Raw genomic sequence first — 20,161 nt, 5'->3', positions numbered from 1 at the left:
AATAAATTAACTATTTCCATATAACTACATTATTTAGAACCGAATACGTCGGGGGTGGAGGTCGGGGTGGGGGGTGCAACTATGTTGTTGCAGCACTCCTCTTGAGATAAATCGATGTCCAAAATTGTATTATATAGCAGCTGTCTCCCCTACGAACCGGAACCTTTACTTGACGATGAAAACGGGCGGGCTGGTGGTACCTACTGGTCTGCGCTCATCCAAACAGCGAAAATATAATTAATTAGTTCTATTATGTACTTTAAGTGACTAGTATTGTGTTTTGATGACAGAAGCGTCATCGCTCAGTGCGCTGTGTGAGTCCGATCGGACTCATCTCTTACCGCCGAGAGGTACCTACTTGTACAAGCCACAGTCGTGTGCCACTGTAGCTGGGTAGCGTTATCATATCAACAATTGTGTTTTAAACATTCATAATCTACGTGAGCTAAGCTGGTATCAGTCACTACGACATACGTGGGAGGTTATTTCGAGAAGGACATACTGATAGAGTTATATTGTTGAGCGCTGCCCGGCTACGCGTCACGTGATGTCGCTCTAAGCCATCAGTCGTCCTTGTCGCGGGATCTTGTGTTGTCAAACTATTTCCATGGCCTTATCCAATTTCTAGAGCTTTTGATAGAGTTAAGAAGAGAACAGACAGTATGTGACCACAGATTTTTTAACAATTTGTAATAATTAGGAAACATGTTCCTTTGAGTTAAATCTTTACATAAATCATGTATTAGAATTATTTCAGTAAAGTCCTAAATATTTCCAAGTGTTTGCCAAATTTGGACCTTAAAGACTCCTAAGTTTTGCAGCTGATTTTAAAAAGTTACAAGAGCCCACAGACTTGTCCCGTTGTTGCAACGGTTGTCCAAGCCGTCAATCAACCGGCACAGTTGTGACCGCCGGTCCCAACCCGACTGATTAAGATTCCATTGTGTTTGTTATTGGCCTACAGTTAGCAGTCATATCGATTTTTTTGACGTGGAAACTCTTCAAGCTGTAGTATCTCTCAGTAACGTCTATGACCTGTTTAGACAGTTCTTATAAATATTTAACTGGCTATGGAATTGCTTGAGTATAATATCTATAGACTGGTACATAAATATGGATGCTTGAATTTCTCCCAGAGCACTTCGTTTTAAGTAGTTACTGAGCGGATTCACCACACTTGTACACTTTATTAGTTTAAAACTTTTTTAAACATCTTTTTAAACGACTGTTAGTCTGGCAGGCTCAAAAACACGACAAGAGATATTGTTTCGCCTCTTCGAGTGGCATCTCGTGTTGAGTCTTAAAGGTCATAGAAATGGGATGCGTTAACACAAGACCCGCTGTTTCGTGGCTTGAGATGCGAGTCCGTGCCTACATACTGCTAGTCGTGTGTGTCTAGCTTGATGGGGTCCAATATTGTAACCATAGAGTCATTTGGCTTCAAGCTACAGTGTAATGTGTGACCGTTGCGTTTGATTATCGTATGGTAAGTATTACGGCTGTGACGAAATTGGGAATGAACGCTATTCTACTGCAATTCTTACGCCAGAACACCAGCTGTTTATAAATTGTTTAAATCGAAGACCGTAGCGTTGCGCTGATTCCCTTTTTGCGTCCTAAGTAGTTATTATGGGGAAGAAAACTAATTATTTATATGTTAGGAAAAAGCTGAGTTTTGTGTTTATACGTATATATGTGTATGTCTATGCTAATTTGTTTTGTATTTTATTTGGGATCTACTCTGTACCTCGACTCTAAAACACAAATCTAACACCTTTTGTAACACACGAACACTTTTACGTTTTCCAAAATCTAGTTTTTCTTTCCAACAAAATCGAACCTTGTGTGTACGAGTGGTTGAGTTGAGACTTGGCTGGCAGGTCCTGATATTAGAGTCAAGTAGGAAGGGCCGGAAGGCGCGGCGGTACACCGCTACGTCGCGGCCCTCGGACACGTCGGTGTCGGCCGCCGCGAGCGAGGACCCGCTACCAGTACGTGCGCGCGGCCTCTTGTACCACGCAGCGAGATCTGCTCCCACCTCACTCGCCCCCTTACTGCGCTTCTAACTTAGAAAAGATCATATACATTGTGGAATATGACTCAGTGTTATTTTGTGGTCTCCTCTTCTAATATCATTTAATTCTATTTATTTGTGTTCCTTTATTTCTTGGCCACAATGTTATTGACAAAAATGAACTATGCAAAATATTTAGATTCGCTGTGTGGTATGATTCGCTGAACATAAATATAAAGGCTTTAAATGTCTGCAGGGTGTTGGCTGCGAATATAATGTTGTGTTGCTTCACGTTGTACCCTTATTGTTGTTACGGGTCTTGTAAAAGTTGTTGTAAGTTGTTGTATTTGTGATTAGCTTTCGCTGTCGTGTTTATTGTAATTAAATAATAATTTGTTGTTTTTATATTGTTGTTTCGTAATGTATATGAGTCGCTTTATTGTCTATTATAAAATAAATATATATTGTTTCCAAATATACATAAATATATTATACTATTAAAAAAAGAAAGCGACTGTAGATCCAAGAGTGCTGTAAGTGTTCTCATGCTGCTGATGGAGGATGCCTTCTTCATTTACGTGTTTATGTACATTTAATTATTCAATAAAATGATTCCACATTTGAAACCAACAAAGCAGTACAAATGCCAACACACTGCACACATCGTAAATAAAATTGGCTCTTATTGAAAAAAAAAAAAACAAGTAAAATGAAGCCGTCATATTAATTTGCTGGTTCAAGAAAAGAAAGTATTTTGAAAATAAAATCAGTCGCGTTGTTTTCATGTATTTACGTATTCCTACCGTCGATATCCGAACATTATTCAATCACCAACGAGTTCAGTGAACTCTCACATACTGCTACAAACTTTGGTCATCGGTCAGACTTCAATAACTTTACTCAACTTGTTTATTGGTTCATTTTTACTTCGATATGCACATTACGTTTCTATCGCAAGAAAACTTTTAGCACACAGTTTTAAAAATAACGTGTGAGGTATACAAGATATTCACATTCCACGCCGACGCCGGCGTTGGCACCGCGGCATGAGGAGTAGGGTGAGGTTTACAAAGACATACCGACTCCGAGATCTTCCTAAACTTATGGAAGGTCTAAACATAATTCGCCCTCGAGTTAGTTCACTGTTCGCAACGGGAGAACGCATACATTAAAATTACCATTACAAAAATTATGAGTACATTTTTAAACATTAGCACAACATAATTACATATGTGGTTAAACTCTGACCTTTGACCTTAGAATTAACATACCGTTACACGCTGCTGGGTCTACATTTAATAAGGAAAAAGTTGATTTTATTGGCATGGCACAAACACACATTCTACTATTCACAGATTATGTTTTTATTTATTTAATTTTGTTGTGTTAAGTGAAGTGTAGCTTTTTGTGAGAGCTTTTTTCGTTGATATGTTAACGAAGTATGTAGTTAGTTACATGTGATATTAAGCTATTCAATTTTTATATATTTTGGGATATTCGTTTAGAAATGTAAGTAATTGTGTGACACAAACCTATAGTTTTAAAAATTGAATTTACGTAAGAAAGTTTATCAGACAGTTACTCCGGGGACACTATCGGGGACGTACTATATTCTAACTCCTTCTCCATAAATATTTTATGTACATAACGTGCCATGTGTTCACGAGTGGTTACGATTGGCACCCTGCCAGTCTTCCTATCTTGATCTTGTTAATGTCATGTGCAACGGTTGCAGCAGAAACCGCATGCTCGTCTCTTATTGTAAGATAATATAAATGGGAGAATGGACAGTTTCGTAAGCCCTTTATACTTTTTATACTGTCAATAGAAAAATTACGGTACGACACTATTTATTTATTAAATAAAAAAAGGAAAAAAACCTTCTGAAAAATATTAAAATTAAAAACTTGAATCCATTAAAAAATAATTAGGATTTCAAATGAAAATAATGAATGAAGTGTTTCGTTATTGCAGCAAGCATGCGGTAAATACATTCCTGCGGGCAGCACGGTGCAAGGAAACCAGACAGGGGTTGCGATGGACGGGACCTACCTCGTCGAGGCATCCTTCTAGGAGCAGACCCACGCTTCCCAGTGTGTGGAGAGCTGTGTGTGACCCCAGAGACCACGAGTGTACGCACCCTAACGTGCTGTTACTAAGCTGTTCCACGAATTAACGACAATTACTAGTTATTAATCAATTTAATTAATCTAATAAGCGTAACGCGATACTGCCCAATCCAAGTCCAAGTGTCATTAGTTATGGACGATGGTAGTGGAGTGGTGAAATCGGAATAGACCTCACTGTTGTTCCAAAGTATTTAATCGGATCCGTTCAGTGGTATTCCATCTTATGAAATCGAATTGTGGTTCCGTGCTATGAGGGGGGGGAGGGAGGAGGTTGAGGCTGAAGTCGTTGTTCATTGTCATTATAAACAAATAATTGAAATCGACTTCGTTCGTCTCATAAGATGGAATGGAACTCGGCCAATCCAAACTATATTGTAATGGGATTGACCTCAGTGATTCCAATCCTTTTTTAAATAGATAGATTCTTGTTGCTTCCATTCCAAATGTATCGGTGTCCTGTATTGTTAATAATATCCGCGTGGAATGGAAATGTCACGGTCGATGGCCGTGCAGAGGACAGCATGTCCTTTGTAAGGATGATGCGGAGTTTACGAGAGGAAGTGTTCTACCTGTATATGTGCCGTGCAATTAATTTTACGTCTCCTCTTCTAATAGAGAATACATTTGAAGTGTAGTTTAAGCCGTAAACAGTATTAAATAAGGTTTTATTGTAAATTACTCTGATATGGACTTTAAAAAATTTTGGCGGTTACATTATAATTGGAATTATCTTCATTGTTCTGATGCTGAGCGAGGCACGGCCGGCGCGGACCATTGCGGCAGACCCACGGCGTCAGACAACATCTAAAATAGTAGGGAAAAACTATCACGTTAAATTTATTGAAACTCGATTGTGAAATTTGATACGTCGAGTGTTTTAAAATTATGATTATTGTGGGAGCTTTAGGAAAGACATGTAGATTCAAACTCTTCAACGTAGTCAATAGTTCGTTACTCAAATCATATCAATGTTTAGATCGATGTAGGAAAGTTGTTTCCGTGTTCTTGACGTACGTTGATTAAAGCTCTGAATGTTAACATTTTAATAGGAATATTGTCCTTTTTATTTGTGATTTTAGTGTAGTAATAAATATAACGGTGGAACTTGCGATCATGAGGCTTTTGCGTTTATCAAATTTACGCAAATTTTTAATGGACTAAGTGTTGCCAGCGTCGGGAAAATACGGGAAACACGACAAATGTCGTTGTTACGTGTGAAGAATTGATTATTGAACTTGCAAGGCACCGTGATGAATATTAACATGCTAACTGCAACGGTGACTTTCCGTTTCGGAATTTTAAGATCTAACTTAAGATCTGTTTATAAAATCGAAGTGTTGTGGGGAATTGCCCGATGCCAGTTGACATGTCAACAGTGTGCTGAAGTGATTGAATGTAGGTAGTACTCGTTGATATCGAAATGGGAGACGTTATGTTCGTTTAACCACTAGGACTCTAGTGCCTTCGAGGTCTGGTTCACGAACGTAGCTCTGTGCTAGTCAGGTAGTCAGGTAGTCAGGTAGTCAGGAGTAAGATAGTGTCGACAGAATGTAGTGTTTAAACTCCACAATCTCTAGACTTATTAACGACTCGTTAAATTTCTTAGTTTAGAAAAAAAAGATAGTAATAATTATTAAGTTCATTTCTGAAATATTAAAATGACAGATTGTTCGAGTTTAATTGCGGCAGTAAATTGTGGAATTGACTTTAATTAAACTTAGCGCTCAAGTTACCGGCAGGCATTTAATAATCGCACTGGCCATGGAAAAGCTCGATAGACGTAAAACTTACATTATCCGTAATACTATAATTATTTAGCAAATTCATAAAATCACATTAAATTTAAATTCAAATTAAATTTTAACAAGAAATAAAACCGAGCCCTCAATTTTGAGGGCGTCGTGGCCCGAAATAAGACGCCCGGTACATCCGTCTCGAGTGACGCGACCGTGTAGGCGTTCGACTCCCGCCGGCAGGTACTAGTCTTGCTTATACGTTTTACGAACGTATAGGCATACGTAACTACGAATATTTTTTTTTTTTTTTTTTTATTGCCTTTGTAGGCAGACGGGCATACGGCCCACCTGATGGTGAGTGGTTACCGTCGCCCATGGACTTCAGCAATGCCAGGGGCAGAGCCAAGCCGCTGCCTACCGCTTAATACTCTCCACAAGCCTCGTTTGAAGAAGGACATGTCATAGCGCTCGGGAAACACCGAGGAGGGGAGCTCATTCCATAGCCGGATGGTACGTGGCAAAAAAGATCTCTGGAAACGCACTGTGGATGACCGCAGCGGCTCCAGGTAGTATGGATGAACTCTACTCCGGTGGCGGGCGGTGCGATGGTAAAAACGAGATGTTGGTATCATCTCGAACAATTCCTCAGAGCACTCCCCATGGAACATACGGTATAAAATACAGAGGGAACCGAAGTCCCTCCGCAGACCCAGAGGCTCTGAGGCAGAGAGAATATGCTCTTAACACACATTCAGGAATGACTTTCACAGTGAAAGAATAATATCGTGTAATAAAAATGAAACCCGCAATAATTATAACCATGTAATGACTGGTAGGTACCATCACAACAACCACCTTGACTACTTCTGCCCTGAGAGGGTAATGCTTTCCGTCTAGGGACGCCAACCACTCTACTATACAATTGAGATTTAGGTTGATGACACCGCGAGTTTGATCTTTCATCCATATCCAACTAAAAAAACAATTCTTAAAACCCATAATTGTAAGGTAGATAGACAAGACAACACAGGAATTTTGTTTTCTGGATTAAATAGCCACTATCATATTACGATTACTGTTAGGTCTTGTGTCGGTTTAAATAAGTGAGTTATTTTCAATGCTTAGTGACAACAAAGAAAAATAATTACCAGTAAGTTCGCATGAAAATGTTACCTTCACGATAAATAGTGTAATAAGCGTATATCACAATTATATTCATTGTTATGGATGAAATTCTTCAGGAAATGTTCTAAACTAAAGAAATTTAACGTAGTCGGATATTGGGTGAGTCCCCGAGCCTACGGTGTCTAGTAGCGACTCCTAGTTGTTCTAGTTAACGAAAAACTCTTATGAATGCGATGAAAGAAGATGAGTTGAGTTTGCAGCCTGCCTCGGTACCTTGCTATGTGGTTTTGTTTTAACAACAATCACTTCTTTGATGTCTATTTCAAAATAATCCGCCGCTGAATGTAGGCTGAACTCCACAGCGGTTTCCACACGGATAGAATGCCTCCATAACTTGTTGTCAAATGCATTTAAGTAATAGCCGTCACAAAATTTTAGATCTTATTATAAAAAAGTATCTGCGACTGAATGTGAAAAAGCGGCTTTCATCTATTGTAAGCTAGAGAGGAGTTGACCAGATGTCTGATTCTATCTGTTTTTAGGCAAGAGACATGATGCAAACTCAACAATTTACGAATCTTACTGTAATCTAGAATAATGTCTATTAATCAGTTAGATATTTTATTTGAATATATAGACGTAAGTGTAAGCATAGTTTAAAATAATTTAAAATTTTATGTGCATCGAATGCATGAAGTTTTATTGAAAATAAATTAATAATTAAAACAATTTTAATAAAACGTAAGTTTCTTTACGACCAAATTCGATGAAAATATGATTCTTCCAAAATATTGCCACAATATGTACTAACTTTAGTGAAAATATGTTTTAAACTGGTAACATTGGTGTTACAGAAATGAAGAAGTAATTTGTCTATTGGTCGCGCGGCGAGGGCTGCCGTAAAGTCAGAGTTCTGTAGTCGTATCCGATTGTATTGAATCAACATTTTTAAAATGTTTTACGTAGCTCGAAATCTTTTGGTGTTATCAATTTTAACGGATTTTAGTAAAAAATATTTGTAAGCATTTCGTCAAATCGACATGATACTTACCTACCTTTGGTCTTTTATGTGGGTATTGTAAATTACATGAATAGACGTGTTTTCATTTTGGTGGTATGTATACTTTATTTATTACTATTTGATTTATGTACACAGCCTTACAATAGAAAAATGTTTTGTTTGTTAGAGCGATTAAGAGCAACAAAATACTTTTTCTGAAATAATCTGGTTGTAAAATAATTTGAAAAAACTAATAATTGTTTTGAGTTACCAATTCTTTTGGATACCAGCAGCATTTGGACCACAAAGGCAATTTCAATTCATTTCAATTGTGTAACTATACTTAGGTATTTATGTAATTATATGATTTTGTTTTAGCAATAACTTATTTTTATGGAAAAATTACTATTTTATTTATTTATGATGAGCGAGTGTCGCGTGAGTGCGCGAGTCCTCACCCGTAGGTAGCGCTATGTGTCCGTATTCCTGTGATTCTAATGGCTGTATTACTGTTTAATTGTGTTTTATCGAAGCTTCTCGTACGTGAAGCTCTGATTTGTTGATTGAGTAGAAATTAAATTTTAAAACTTTCAATGGAAGGTATAATTTACAGATTCCGTGGTCACTTTGAATGAAATGTGATTGTCACGTGTGTCAGAGCGTGCCCCCGCGTGCGCCACCCGATATAATAATTGTCAAGCTAATGTGGAACATGAGCACGATGTACAGTTGACTTTGTCTGCGGGCATTGAACGGAGCAGACGTGCTCACAGCCCTCCTAGTGCTAAGCGGTTACTGGAGACCATAAATGAATGCTGTCGCCGTCCAAGTCTCGATTGTATTAGAATAATGGTGATCCCAGTTTTAAAAGTGTGTTTTCTTCTCGGAGACAGGCAGTAGGACCAGGAGACGGGTCAAGTACAAGATAAGATGGGGTAGGCAGTTAGCTAAGGAAGGGATGACCAGGAACATAAATTGGACATCGTCTGGGAAGTGATAATGAAACCTTAAAAAGGATTGTAGACTAGAGTATACTACGGTGAACGTTAAAGGTGAACAAGCCCACACTGGTCCTATCTGAGCCGCTGGACCACAGACGCATCGTCCACTCGTCTGGGTGGATGAGCTCACAGTCCACCTGGTGTTAAGTGGTTGCTGGAGCCCATACACATCTACAACGCAAATGCGCCACCCATCTTGAGATATTAGTTCTAAGGTCTCAGTATAGTTACAACAACTGCCCCACCCTTCAAACCGAAATGCATTACTGCCTCACGATAGAAATAGGCAGGGTGGTGGTACCCGTGCGGACTCACACGAGGTCCTATCTCCGGGTGGGAGAACAGCACCAGCGTGCGAATTATCAAACTGTCCAATTAATTGTGTTGTTCTTAGAGCTCGTGAGGCGTAGACATAACTGAAACTACTTTACAGTTACAGTTGGTATCTCGTGTACAGCCGCACGCACGGCTCCGTGACCACGAAAACTGTAAATCAATCGAAACCAAATGAAAATAACAATTGCCAGTTTAATCTAAGACTCCAGTGTGATTAGTGCGAGTTTTGTAACGCCATCGATAGCGTAAAAGTTAACTCAAATTTGTATGCAGTTGGACAGCGCCCCTAGCGGCAAACGTAGGCAAACGTTTCAACTGCGTATGAGTTAACTATTACGCTATAGAGAACGTTACTTTCTTTTTCCTACCTATGCTGATAGCCTTCAGAGGCTATTTCAGCTTCACCCTAGCGTTAGTAGGTGAGCTCACGGGGCTCAAACTGGAGAGTTGCTAACACTGGCCCTAGCAAGAGCAGTGCTTCGCAGAATCTACCACCGGATCGGAAACGCGACCCACTGAGAAGATCCGGCGAGAAACTCAGTGGGCTGTGTCTATTTTAATTCGCTCGTGGAGCTCTGCGTCGCAAGCGACGGGTTCGACGAGGACGGGGACCGGCGCTTGTGGTGCCTAAAAACACCGTTAATGGATCGGGAGGGTCCGTAATGACGTGTTGGGCAGAACTTTACAAAACTCGCATTAAGCACACAGTTCTTATTTCGCGGCGGCGCCACACCGGGCCGGGGGGCGTGGCCGTCGCACGGACTGGACCCATATGAGAACGGCCTATAGCTGTAAGTTAATGTGAATTCTAAATATACCTTGTTAAGTTAACTTGTATTTTCAAATTTAATTTTATCGTGAAATGAAAATGTTGAATATGTACTCGTCGTCTATTTTAAATTTTATATTGTCCTGTTCAACATGATGAGTGGTGCGAGCGATGGAAGCCGGGCGAGTGCTGATGTTGTATTAAATTAATTAACTGTAATTAAATTATTTTAAAATGTTTTAATAGTAAGTATAAACACTTGGATGTATAAAATCTTAAAAGAAATATATTTTTATTTGAACGTATTAAATTTTAAATAATTTTAAATCTTTCTGAGGTGCAAATGCTCAATATTAAAGTTTGTACGAAATGTTGATTTTTACATTTTAACATAAACTATCAAACAGAACAGTGCTCCTAAGACTGTTTAGTGTTTATTCGCGGCCCAGTGGTCGAGGTTCGAGACCGGGCGTGTACAGAAACAAAGGAACTGAGCTTAATATTGCCGGCAGACAATTTACCATTAAATAGACGGTGTACACGTCTAGAAAATTAGTGTTGTGACTGTCGAACGTATATCGTCGGACCAATCCGAAGATTGTCTTATCAAGTGTATCTGACCTTTAGTGTTGTATTGACATTTTTAATTTTAATCTATCGACTGTCGACGCAAATATCGATGGCATTCGAAGCCCCTTGGTTATGAACCTATAGCTTAACTCTTTGTTATTTGAATGAAAATAAACATTATTATTGTAAATATTATTTGGTTGTTTTATTCATGCGCGTGGCAATCCTTGACAGGTTAGGGCGATCGGCACAATGTGAGCCCATTCTATATGAAAAGATATTATTTTACAAATACGTAACAAAACCATATCGAATTATTAAAAAAATCGTTTTTTTTTAAATTAAGGTCGGATTAGTATATTCCTCCCAAACGAATTGGATCAATGTATTGAATAAAATTGTACAGTAAATTTTATTTAAATGATAATTATTAAAATTTATCAAATATTATAATTAATATCATTAAATTTTTATAGTAGCGCCATCTTTCGTGTGCTTGAACATACATTGCAGAATACTTCAAAACTGTTAATTTAAATTGTAGAAATTATTCGCTAGATGGCGCAGCTTGCAATCAAATCAGACGTGAGGTTCCTATTGGGCAGAACAATAAATTAATAAATAAAATATTATATTAACGTGATAGCTGCTATAATTTAAAAAACATAAGTTGTAATTCTAAAATTAAAAATGTATAAAAAACCATTAGGTCAACATTTTAATTTAAGAACAGCGACATCTGTTAGAAATAATATTTACTACGCCTCGAAATATTTGACACGTGATACTGTTGATATAGTAGTTAACTTATTATACGCTAGATGGCCAATGAAGGTTTTCAAATTATTTTTAAAACATTTGAGACTTTTTTTGTCCAGTTTAACCAGAACAGGGCGACGAAAGCCCAGCCAGGAGGAGGGAGGGTTGAAACTTGTATGTAGCGTGACAAACCAAGACCGAGTATATCTACATCTTAATAATGGTAAAATATACCTACCATACTTTAGATGGTACCTACATTAAATGACCGAATCGCATCGGGTGTCCTGGTGCCAGTGCATTTCATCTCTCCGCTAATAATATGTTTAGATACTTACAACTTTACAGTAAACTCTTTTAATTCGGATAACGACAATCTCTTTACAATTCGGCCCGTGGTTGAACACCAATTTATATTGTTTTCATATATTTATGTTATATGTTATTACATAGCGCGTATTTTACATTAGCTGAATAGTATCTGTAAATAATAATAATCCGAATCATTTTTTATAAAGAGTACTGTAATAATCCGCATCACAGTACGCAAATCCAGTTTTTCTTATTTACAAACAAAGTCCCGCTACAGATTCCAGAGTTGGTCACGATTCCCGAGGCGAGGTGGTGTCATGCGTGGGGCAGCTCGTATATCTATGACTTGTTGCGAGTGACAGAGATTTTTTTATTCTAGATTCACCGAACTGTTAGGTGAGCTCACGGGGCTCAAACCGGAAGTGTTGCTTACACTGGCCGTAGCAAGAGCAGCGTTTCACAGAATCTACCACCGGATCTACCAACGCGACCCACTTAGAAGATCCGGCGTGAAACTCAGTGGGCTGTGTCTATGGGTTAGTTTACTCTGGTGACCGGTGCTTGAGGTGACAGTGATAGCGACCGAGCAAGGAACAGTGTGCTTAGTGGGAGCTTTATTAACGTTTTCGATGGCGTAAAAGTTACCTCATATGTGTACAAATTAACGTTTACGCTGTCGAGAACGTTAAATAATTCACACTAAGCACGCAGATGGAAGGTATCAGTACTCAGTCTCTCTCTGCTCTGCGGGCGCTGCTAACGAACGGTTTTTGAGCCGGATCACATGGATTACATCCGGAATATGGAAGCCGTGACCAGATTATTGCCAAATTGAAGCATATTGGGTTCATTTCATTTTTTACAGAGTAGCTGAACGAACTCAAGGCCCACCTGATATTAAGTCTACTGGAATCCATGAACATCACGATGTGACTGCCAGTACACATTGAGTAGCGAGGATGAAGTTCTTTGGTATATGAAATTATTGTTTTATGTGTAGACAGAAACGAACGACTAGTTCGCGTTAGACTAAAGCAGGATGGAGCCGGAGTTATGCACATTTATGCAATTTTGAATATTGTCACAGTGTCATCGAGGTCAATATTGAGGTCCCTGCCATTTAGAGCAGGACTTTAGTTAATAAACCATTGAAAACCGTTTTGTTCTGTTTAATTATTATATGTTGAGTGCCAGCCCGCAATTAATGAGAATATTCCATTGCGGGCCGACTTACGTCGTATACTAGTGTATAGTGACCACGACTATTAGATCCGGCTTAATATTACTACCGCATCTCGAGCAGCCGCCGCGCAGACTCGCCGGCGTAGGTACGCCTGATAGCCCGCACAGTGGCCGCCCGATTCGGATGTGGTTTCACTGATGTACCGGTAATACATTCACGAATTAATAAGACTTCTTAATCTGCAATAAGGTAATTAGTTAATAGGACACATACTATTACACAGATGACTTATTCAGCCCTGCAAATTACGGGCATAGCTTGTTGTTACTAATATCCATATAGATATAGTTCTCCTGCTCTCCAAGGTTGGTCAACTGGCGGGTGCGATTAAAGCCGGGAACACACTGAGAGAGACGTAACAATGTACGCTTACAGTCGCTTACAACAAATCACCAATTTATTTTCGTCCACAGTACAGTAATGTTGCCGGTAACAGTTAAACGCACACACTCGCGTGTAATATATGTAGCACGTGCACACACACGCACACGTGCATACGGTAATTGCAGAGAGAAGAAAAAATTGCGTTAAGTGTGCCTTACTTGCGCGCGCCGAGCCGCGTACGGACGCGGGCGACCTGCGACCCAGCCGGGCCACCACATCTACCACTACACCAACCGTGAGGATCGCGACGGTACAACCAAAGTAGTACGAAGAACACACACGGACGTATTATCCATGGATCTGCCCGCCGCTTGTGGTGATCAGCTTCCTTCCTATACGCACACTCTAGACAGAGTGGTCGTGGTCCTGCATCAGTCTGATCCTGCGATACCGATGCTCTCGCGATGCGACGCCATGTGGCACGGCGCTTCGCAGAGTGAGAGCAATCGCTTATGTTGAAGCGAGTCACAGATTTTATGAGGTCGGTCCATCGTGTTGGAGATCGTCCGCGAGATCTTCTGATGATGCAGATTGATGATGATGATGATTTTGGTGATGAGCAGTCAGGTCGTATTTTCAAGATTCCTAACACTCCTGTCGATCCAAGATTCCGTATCTTCAAGTAATCTTCATTCGCAGAGTCTATCACCGGATCGGAATCGCGACCTACTAAGAAGATCCGGCGAAAAACTTAGTGGGATAACAAACTACAGTAACATGACGCGCACTCTTTCGCACACCCCGGCACACACTTCCCAATGCTATTGTATTTTTTTTTATATTTTTTTTATTGCCTTTGTAGGCAGACGGGCATACGGCCCACCTGATGGTGAGTGGTTACCGTCGCCCAAGGACTTCAGCAATGCCAGGGGCAGAGCCAAGCCGCTGCCTATCGCTTAATACTCTCCACAAGCCTCGTTTGAAGAAGGACATGTCATAGCGCTCGGGAAACACTGTGGAGGGGAGCTCATTCCATAGCCATTGTATGAAAGCGGCTTCATATTGAATTTTGAAGCTAGTTAAAGTGAAGTACGTTTGGTGCGTCGCATGTTTCCAGTTAGCGAACATAGCGGGCGCCGTTCCGAGTGGCCACAGTTGGCTGACAGAGCGAGAAGTTCAAATCTCCGACGCTCGTAATTGATAAATAAATATGGCACGCGCCTCCGGGTCAACCAACTTGTGTTTTACCTGTTCTCTACAAGAAATTATCTAGACTCAAATAAATAAGACATGCGAATAATGTTCGTCATAATTCATCGCGCTGCTTCACTTTGAATTGGCTCAGAGCGCTGGGGACAGTCGCCCTCCGCCAAGAGGTTCCTAGTTGAAACAAATATATCTAACAATTAGGTTCATATGTTCGGTACATTTTTGAAAACAATAACATAATAATATTTCATAATCAAAGTCACTCGATAATATAAGTAAGTATTTGATGGTCTTTAGTAAGCATTCGTATTTGTCTGATCATGAGATGAATAGGTACATATCTACTTATTGTCATGGTAATGTTTTTATGTTAATTTTAACATTTATTTCATAGTAGTATATTGGAGCTTTAACACTGAATTTCATACTTCTTCTTTCGAAGTACCTACTTTTCATATAATCTTTCACCCTCTCAGGGTAAAATTTAGCAAAACGTCGACGTAAGTGTGAATTTGTTTTGTTGAACTAAACACAGTTTCATTTTTGTTACTCTGCTGGAAATAAAATACTGAATTTTCCCACAGCCGGCCATTTCATATTTTGTCCCCTTAAAGGTGGAAGTTAATAGAATTAATAAAATAATTCATGCTTAAAATAGAATTTTATAAATACGTAGCTCTTTCAAAATGATCTCAACTGGCTTTAACCCAATCGTTTAGGAGTTGTGATCAACTATCGTTGAAACACAAATTTACTTTCTCCACGACAAGATTCGTCTTATCGAATATTTTAGTGCCCGATCTGTAATCTAGTCATTAAAGACAAGGACTCCCAGTCTTCAGATCTGATGATGACAGGAAGGTTTTTTCAGCCGCGCCGGTATCTATCGAACTTTATGACTCGGTGCTGTGTCCTGTTGAAAGGACCACTCTTGTTTATGGAACACGACGTGGTTAAAAAGAAAAAAAAGGCTTTTTCGAATAATAGCTAGAGTAATGAGCGTAATGAGAAACAATTGGCTGTGCTACCCCTCGACACCCATCTAAGCCCTCACCGGCCTACTAGTGCCCTGCTGACTTATCGATCAATTTGCTCAATGAAGTATGAGTATCACTTCGAAGTAAGAAGAGTATCACGTCGGTAAGAGTAACGCCATCTATCGCCGAATAGTCGAACGAATATCGAAGGATCTAGAACGCTCGAGAGGTACAACGCCATATATTGTCAGATAGTGGAAACTACTACTAGATATGTGTGGAATATTCTCAATAATTCAAGGGATGAGGTATCGACTATAAAAGCGCTGTAGGGATGGCACCCAGTCAGTCAGTAATCGGGACTACTCGAAACGAAACAGCGAACGGATCACCTGACACGAAGCGGAACAACCGAATTGAGAGTTTTAAAGTGTTTGTTGAGTGTTTTAAGTACTCTAAGTGTTGAATACAGTTTTTAGTTGTACTTTGGTGGAATTTTATTTATCCCGAACCCCCAGCGCGTAGCTTTACTAATATAATCTCATCTGTAAATCAAACAACCTCTGTATTCCATTAAGCCGCTTGTTTCATTCTGAAATTATCGGTGAGTAGTGATCACTGCTTCTCCGCTAAGCTGCAAGTTCTAAGTCATATTTTAAAACCCGCGACGTGGTTCTGAGAACTATATTAATATAAGCTTTGTAGCTTTTTGTTTTCGAATAGGATTTCCTCTTTCCTTCTTTGCTTTTGTTTTAATTATTATGTATGGAGCTGAATCTTGAGACGCCATTTTTACCGACTTTTAGACGTCTGATTAAATTGAAAATTTGTACCCGCATCAGCTATCTTCGTGTACTGTTAAAAGTGAGACCTTACAACTCGTGTCTCGAGGTAGGTGGCGGCATTTATGTTGTAGATGACTATGGGTTCCGGTAACCACTTAACACCAGGTGGGCCGTGTGCTTAGAAAAAAAATAAAAAAATGCGCCGATAACATTACAATAATTTAATGTTATAGTAACTTTGACTAACCAAGCGGTAGGAGAGCTTTACTAATTTTTCATCATTACCATATTGTCATCGCAAGAAACTTTTAAACAAGGATTAGCGCTAACAATAGGAAACACAATAAACATTCAACAGTATTTGATGTCACACAATCTGCTTTGAACTCATCTGATGTGTCTCAACATTTCCAGAGTGTTGGTGCAGTCCACGTACCACTTTGTACCGGGATGTTGTCCAGGATTTATCCGACTCCGAGTTTGAGACGTGAGGGCCAATTCTCAATAATACAGGAATAGCGACTGTTGTATTATTTAGGGCGGAACGATATCTGCCTCGTGGTGAATGAAGACGGGTCAGTGGTACCGGACCTGCTGTAATAGAGCAATTACGATTGCCACCATTTAAATCCCATTCCCAGATCACCATCAAAATCATAAACGTCAGCTCGTACATTAATCAAGTCCACTAGAAATTTCCGTTAAACCCACACATCCACACGTGCTCGGACACACACATGCACACACACGCACACACGGCCACACGTGAGTGTGCGTCGATGTAACGACCGGCGCGTGCGCACATTTACTTCATATTGTACAGTCGTCTCTGTTGTTCTTATGCTAGCAATGTACCGGTCTCTGTCGCTCTCGTATGTAATTAAAAGTACGTTACCAGTGAGGCGCCGAGATTGTTTCACTCCGCGTCGCGTGTCGGTACTACCTACCTACGTATATACATACATACATACATACGTATGTGTCTATGCGCATTTATGTACACGGATTTTAGTTATTGGGCAATCAATGTTCAATACTGCACAGCGTCAGACCTCGAGTGTTCCACGGGCATCAGACTCGTTTGCCTCACTTTACCTCAACATTACCTATGGGTAATGCAAGTTATGATGTAGGTACCTACAGTTTACATTGTTTCTGCCGATGACGGACGAGTATACAGCCGCGATGATGATGAGTGATCAACATCGCTAAGGTAAATCAGCCTTATCCTGGGTACAGTCGAGTCACTACCCGCCACTGCGTACTTTTGAACAGGGATGTACAGCTTCACGAAACATTGTGACAAAGATTTAATACTCAAGCTTGACCCTCATTAGGACAGATGTCTGCAGGGCGCGGTAATCGATCGAATAGAATCTAATTTCACAGACACACTGCGCGTGTCTGTCCTGCTACCGAACAGAAGCCCTGAAGTCGCCCAAGCCTTGGGAGGATATAGTCAGTGTGTAAAGGACTCAAGACTTGAGGGCTGCCGACGCCGCTGTCCCGGCAGACGGTCGCATCAGCCCTACAGTGAGCTTATTGTACGACCGTGGGCAGCAGTCACATGTACTTGTCGTACCTATTTTAGGATGAGTATATTATTGTGGTTCGAACATTCCTCTTAGTATGGGAGATGACCTGATGACCGTCGCCCTCAGAGAGCCTCATAGACTTCAGGGCGCTCAAATACCAAGGCGGTTAGTGGCATTAACGCTGTGTGAACTTCGTGTGTTCGATAACAACTTAACGTCGCGTGGCCGTGAGCTAGTTCACAAATCTATGCAATGAATAAAGAAAACTCAGAAAAAAATGAAATACACACAAGTACACAAATAAATCGTCTAGATGAAATTTAGTTCGTTACAGTTGATGAAAATCCACTTTTAACAACTATCGTTCGTCAGATAGGTAGGTACGGGTGAGTATCGAAATCCGACCATACCACTAACCACCCAAGGCTCACATTCATTTTATGTAGTACAGGTGTTCCTTCAGGGGCTGTTTTGTCATAAGACAGGTACTTCTATAGGTACTATTAATTTTTCTAATGAAATACGTACTTAACAAATGTTCACGATTAAATTCCACGCACGGTGAAGGAATAACATCGTGTAGTAAAAATAAAATCTACAAAATTATAATTTGCGTAATTACTGGTGGTAGGACCTCTTGTGAGTCCGCTCGGGTAGGTACCACCACCCTTCCTATTTCTCTTGTGAAGTAATAATGCGTTTCGGTTTGAAGGGTGGGACAGCCGTTCTAACTATACTGAGACCTTAGAACTCATATCTCAGGGAGGGTGGCGGCATTTACGTTGTAGATGTCTATGAGCTCCGGTAATCACTTAACAGGTGGGCTGATGAGCTCGTTCATCCATCTATGCACTAAAAAAACACAGATTAGAATACAGATTACTAGACTAGATACAGATTGGAACATAAACATTACCGATGCTATGAAATAAACTTAAGACATCAACGAATTACTAATATTTTAATTGATATACTGTACTGTTGATTACTGCATAGCTGGTGTCCACGGGCAGCAGTCATTGGTCACGTGGACTGTGTCTCTGAGCTATGAAGCATATAAGTATAGTGTATTTGTTTTTATATGTGATGTAATGTTAATAAGAAGCGTGAGGTAGGATCTTGTAATAATAGTGAGAAGTGTTCCGAGGAGTAGTGAGGGGACGAGGCCGCGCAATTATTGCACTTCCGGCCCGGGAGACTAGGGATGTAGTCGACTCATAGCTGCCCACGTCGATAAATACGTATCCTTACTGCCGCCAACCGCTCACCGCACCCCTTGGGAGCCGAGTTGAGACGGTTAGCTAATTTCGACTCGAGAATATGATAAGGTATACATCCCGCAACCAATTACTACTTAGATTGGCCACGCAAGGAGGCCTATTGCGTTATATAAATAATAAAAAGTAGTGGAACAGTGCAACAATACGCAAACTTTACACATTTGCCGAGCAGCAAGTGAGCTCGCACGGGTAGGTAGCATGGTCCGGACTCAATCTGCCGTAAAGCAGCTCACGAGTAAAATATAATACAGATTTTAACCTTGTTGCCCAAGGTCGGCAGCAAAGATAGCTCACACATTGAGGGCGGAGGTGGTCGTCGCTGGTTACCGGTACGCGAAGCATGGTGTGTCCCATCCACCTGGAGACATACTTTGGTATGCTACCCTGTCCTCGAGACCTGGATGCATCGTGACCAGGGACGTCACACCTTCGAGTTGATGCGAGTATGGTTAGTTCGACGCGCAGAATGAGATATGGAGACTAGTGAAATGCATGTTAATTAGCTTCTCGATTATGTGCGAGGATGGGCTCCCGTGACTGTGAGTCGTGTCAAGATGACCAGGCGGCCGGAGGGTCGTGTCTCCCTGAAACAATTTAGATGTTACTTTTTAATAAACTAAGGGCTGTTAGGTAGGTACACACGTCTTATGCCACAAACAGAAACTACGCACCGAACTAATAAATACTAAATTTGAACTTTGTCCTTATGATTCCAAAATCGAGTAATAACTAGCCGTCTCATTACAATTGCCCATTAAAAGATATTACTTAATTAAGTGTTATTTTCATATCCATTCAAACCGGTGCCTTATTGTTTCAAGGTAACGCAAAAAAGACGATTAATTAAAATTATAGTAATAATTTGAATGCACGCGTCGGATTTAAATATAAAATTAACATAAATATTAATTATTTGGCTAGTTAAATAAACTGGTTTATCACTAGTTTTGAAGTTATTAAAAGCAGAACAAGTGCGTGCTTGACAACGCAGAGGGAGAGGGGGGGCGGAAGTTCCAGAGTCAAAGCACAATTTAAGCTTAGTCTATTCTGCGGTCTC

The 20,161-nt window shown here is 40.2% G+C and overlaps 1 protein-coding gene across 2 annotated transcripts in view; it reads left to right on the top strand.

Moving 5' to 3' along the window:
- Nucleotides 1-10,875, top strand: part of LOC101745381 (potassium voltage-gated channel protein Shal) — a 72,411-nt gene extending 61,536 nt beyond the window's left edge. The window contains exons 5-6 of one of the 2 annotated variants that reach the window (XM_012690771.4): nucleotides 1,881-1,991; nucleotides 3,989-10,875. In XM_012690771.4, coding sequence (XP_012546225.3) covers nucleotides 1,881-1,991; nucleotides 3,989-4,087 — 210 coding nt within the window. In that variant the 3' untranslated portion in view covers nucleotides 4,088-10,875. The remainder of the gene's footprint in view (nucleotides 1-1,880; nucleotides 1,992-3,988) is intronic. The other variant, XM_038020953.2, reaches the window with a different exon arrangement.
- The last annotated feature ends 9,286 nt before the right edge of the window (nucleotides 10,876-20,161 follow it).

This window comes from Bombyx mori, chromosome 27 (assembly GCF_030269925.1).
Source record: "Bombyx mori chromosome 27, ASM3026992v2".
Classification (NCBI taxonomy): domain Eukaryota; kingdom Metazoa; phylum Arthropoda; class Insecta; order Lepidoptera; family Bombycidae; genus Bombyx; species Bombyx mori.
Note: the sequence above shows the minus strand (reverse complement) of the source record. Positions and strands in the feature narration are given on the sequence as shown.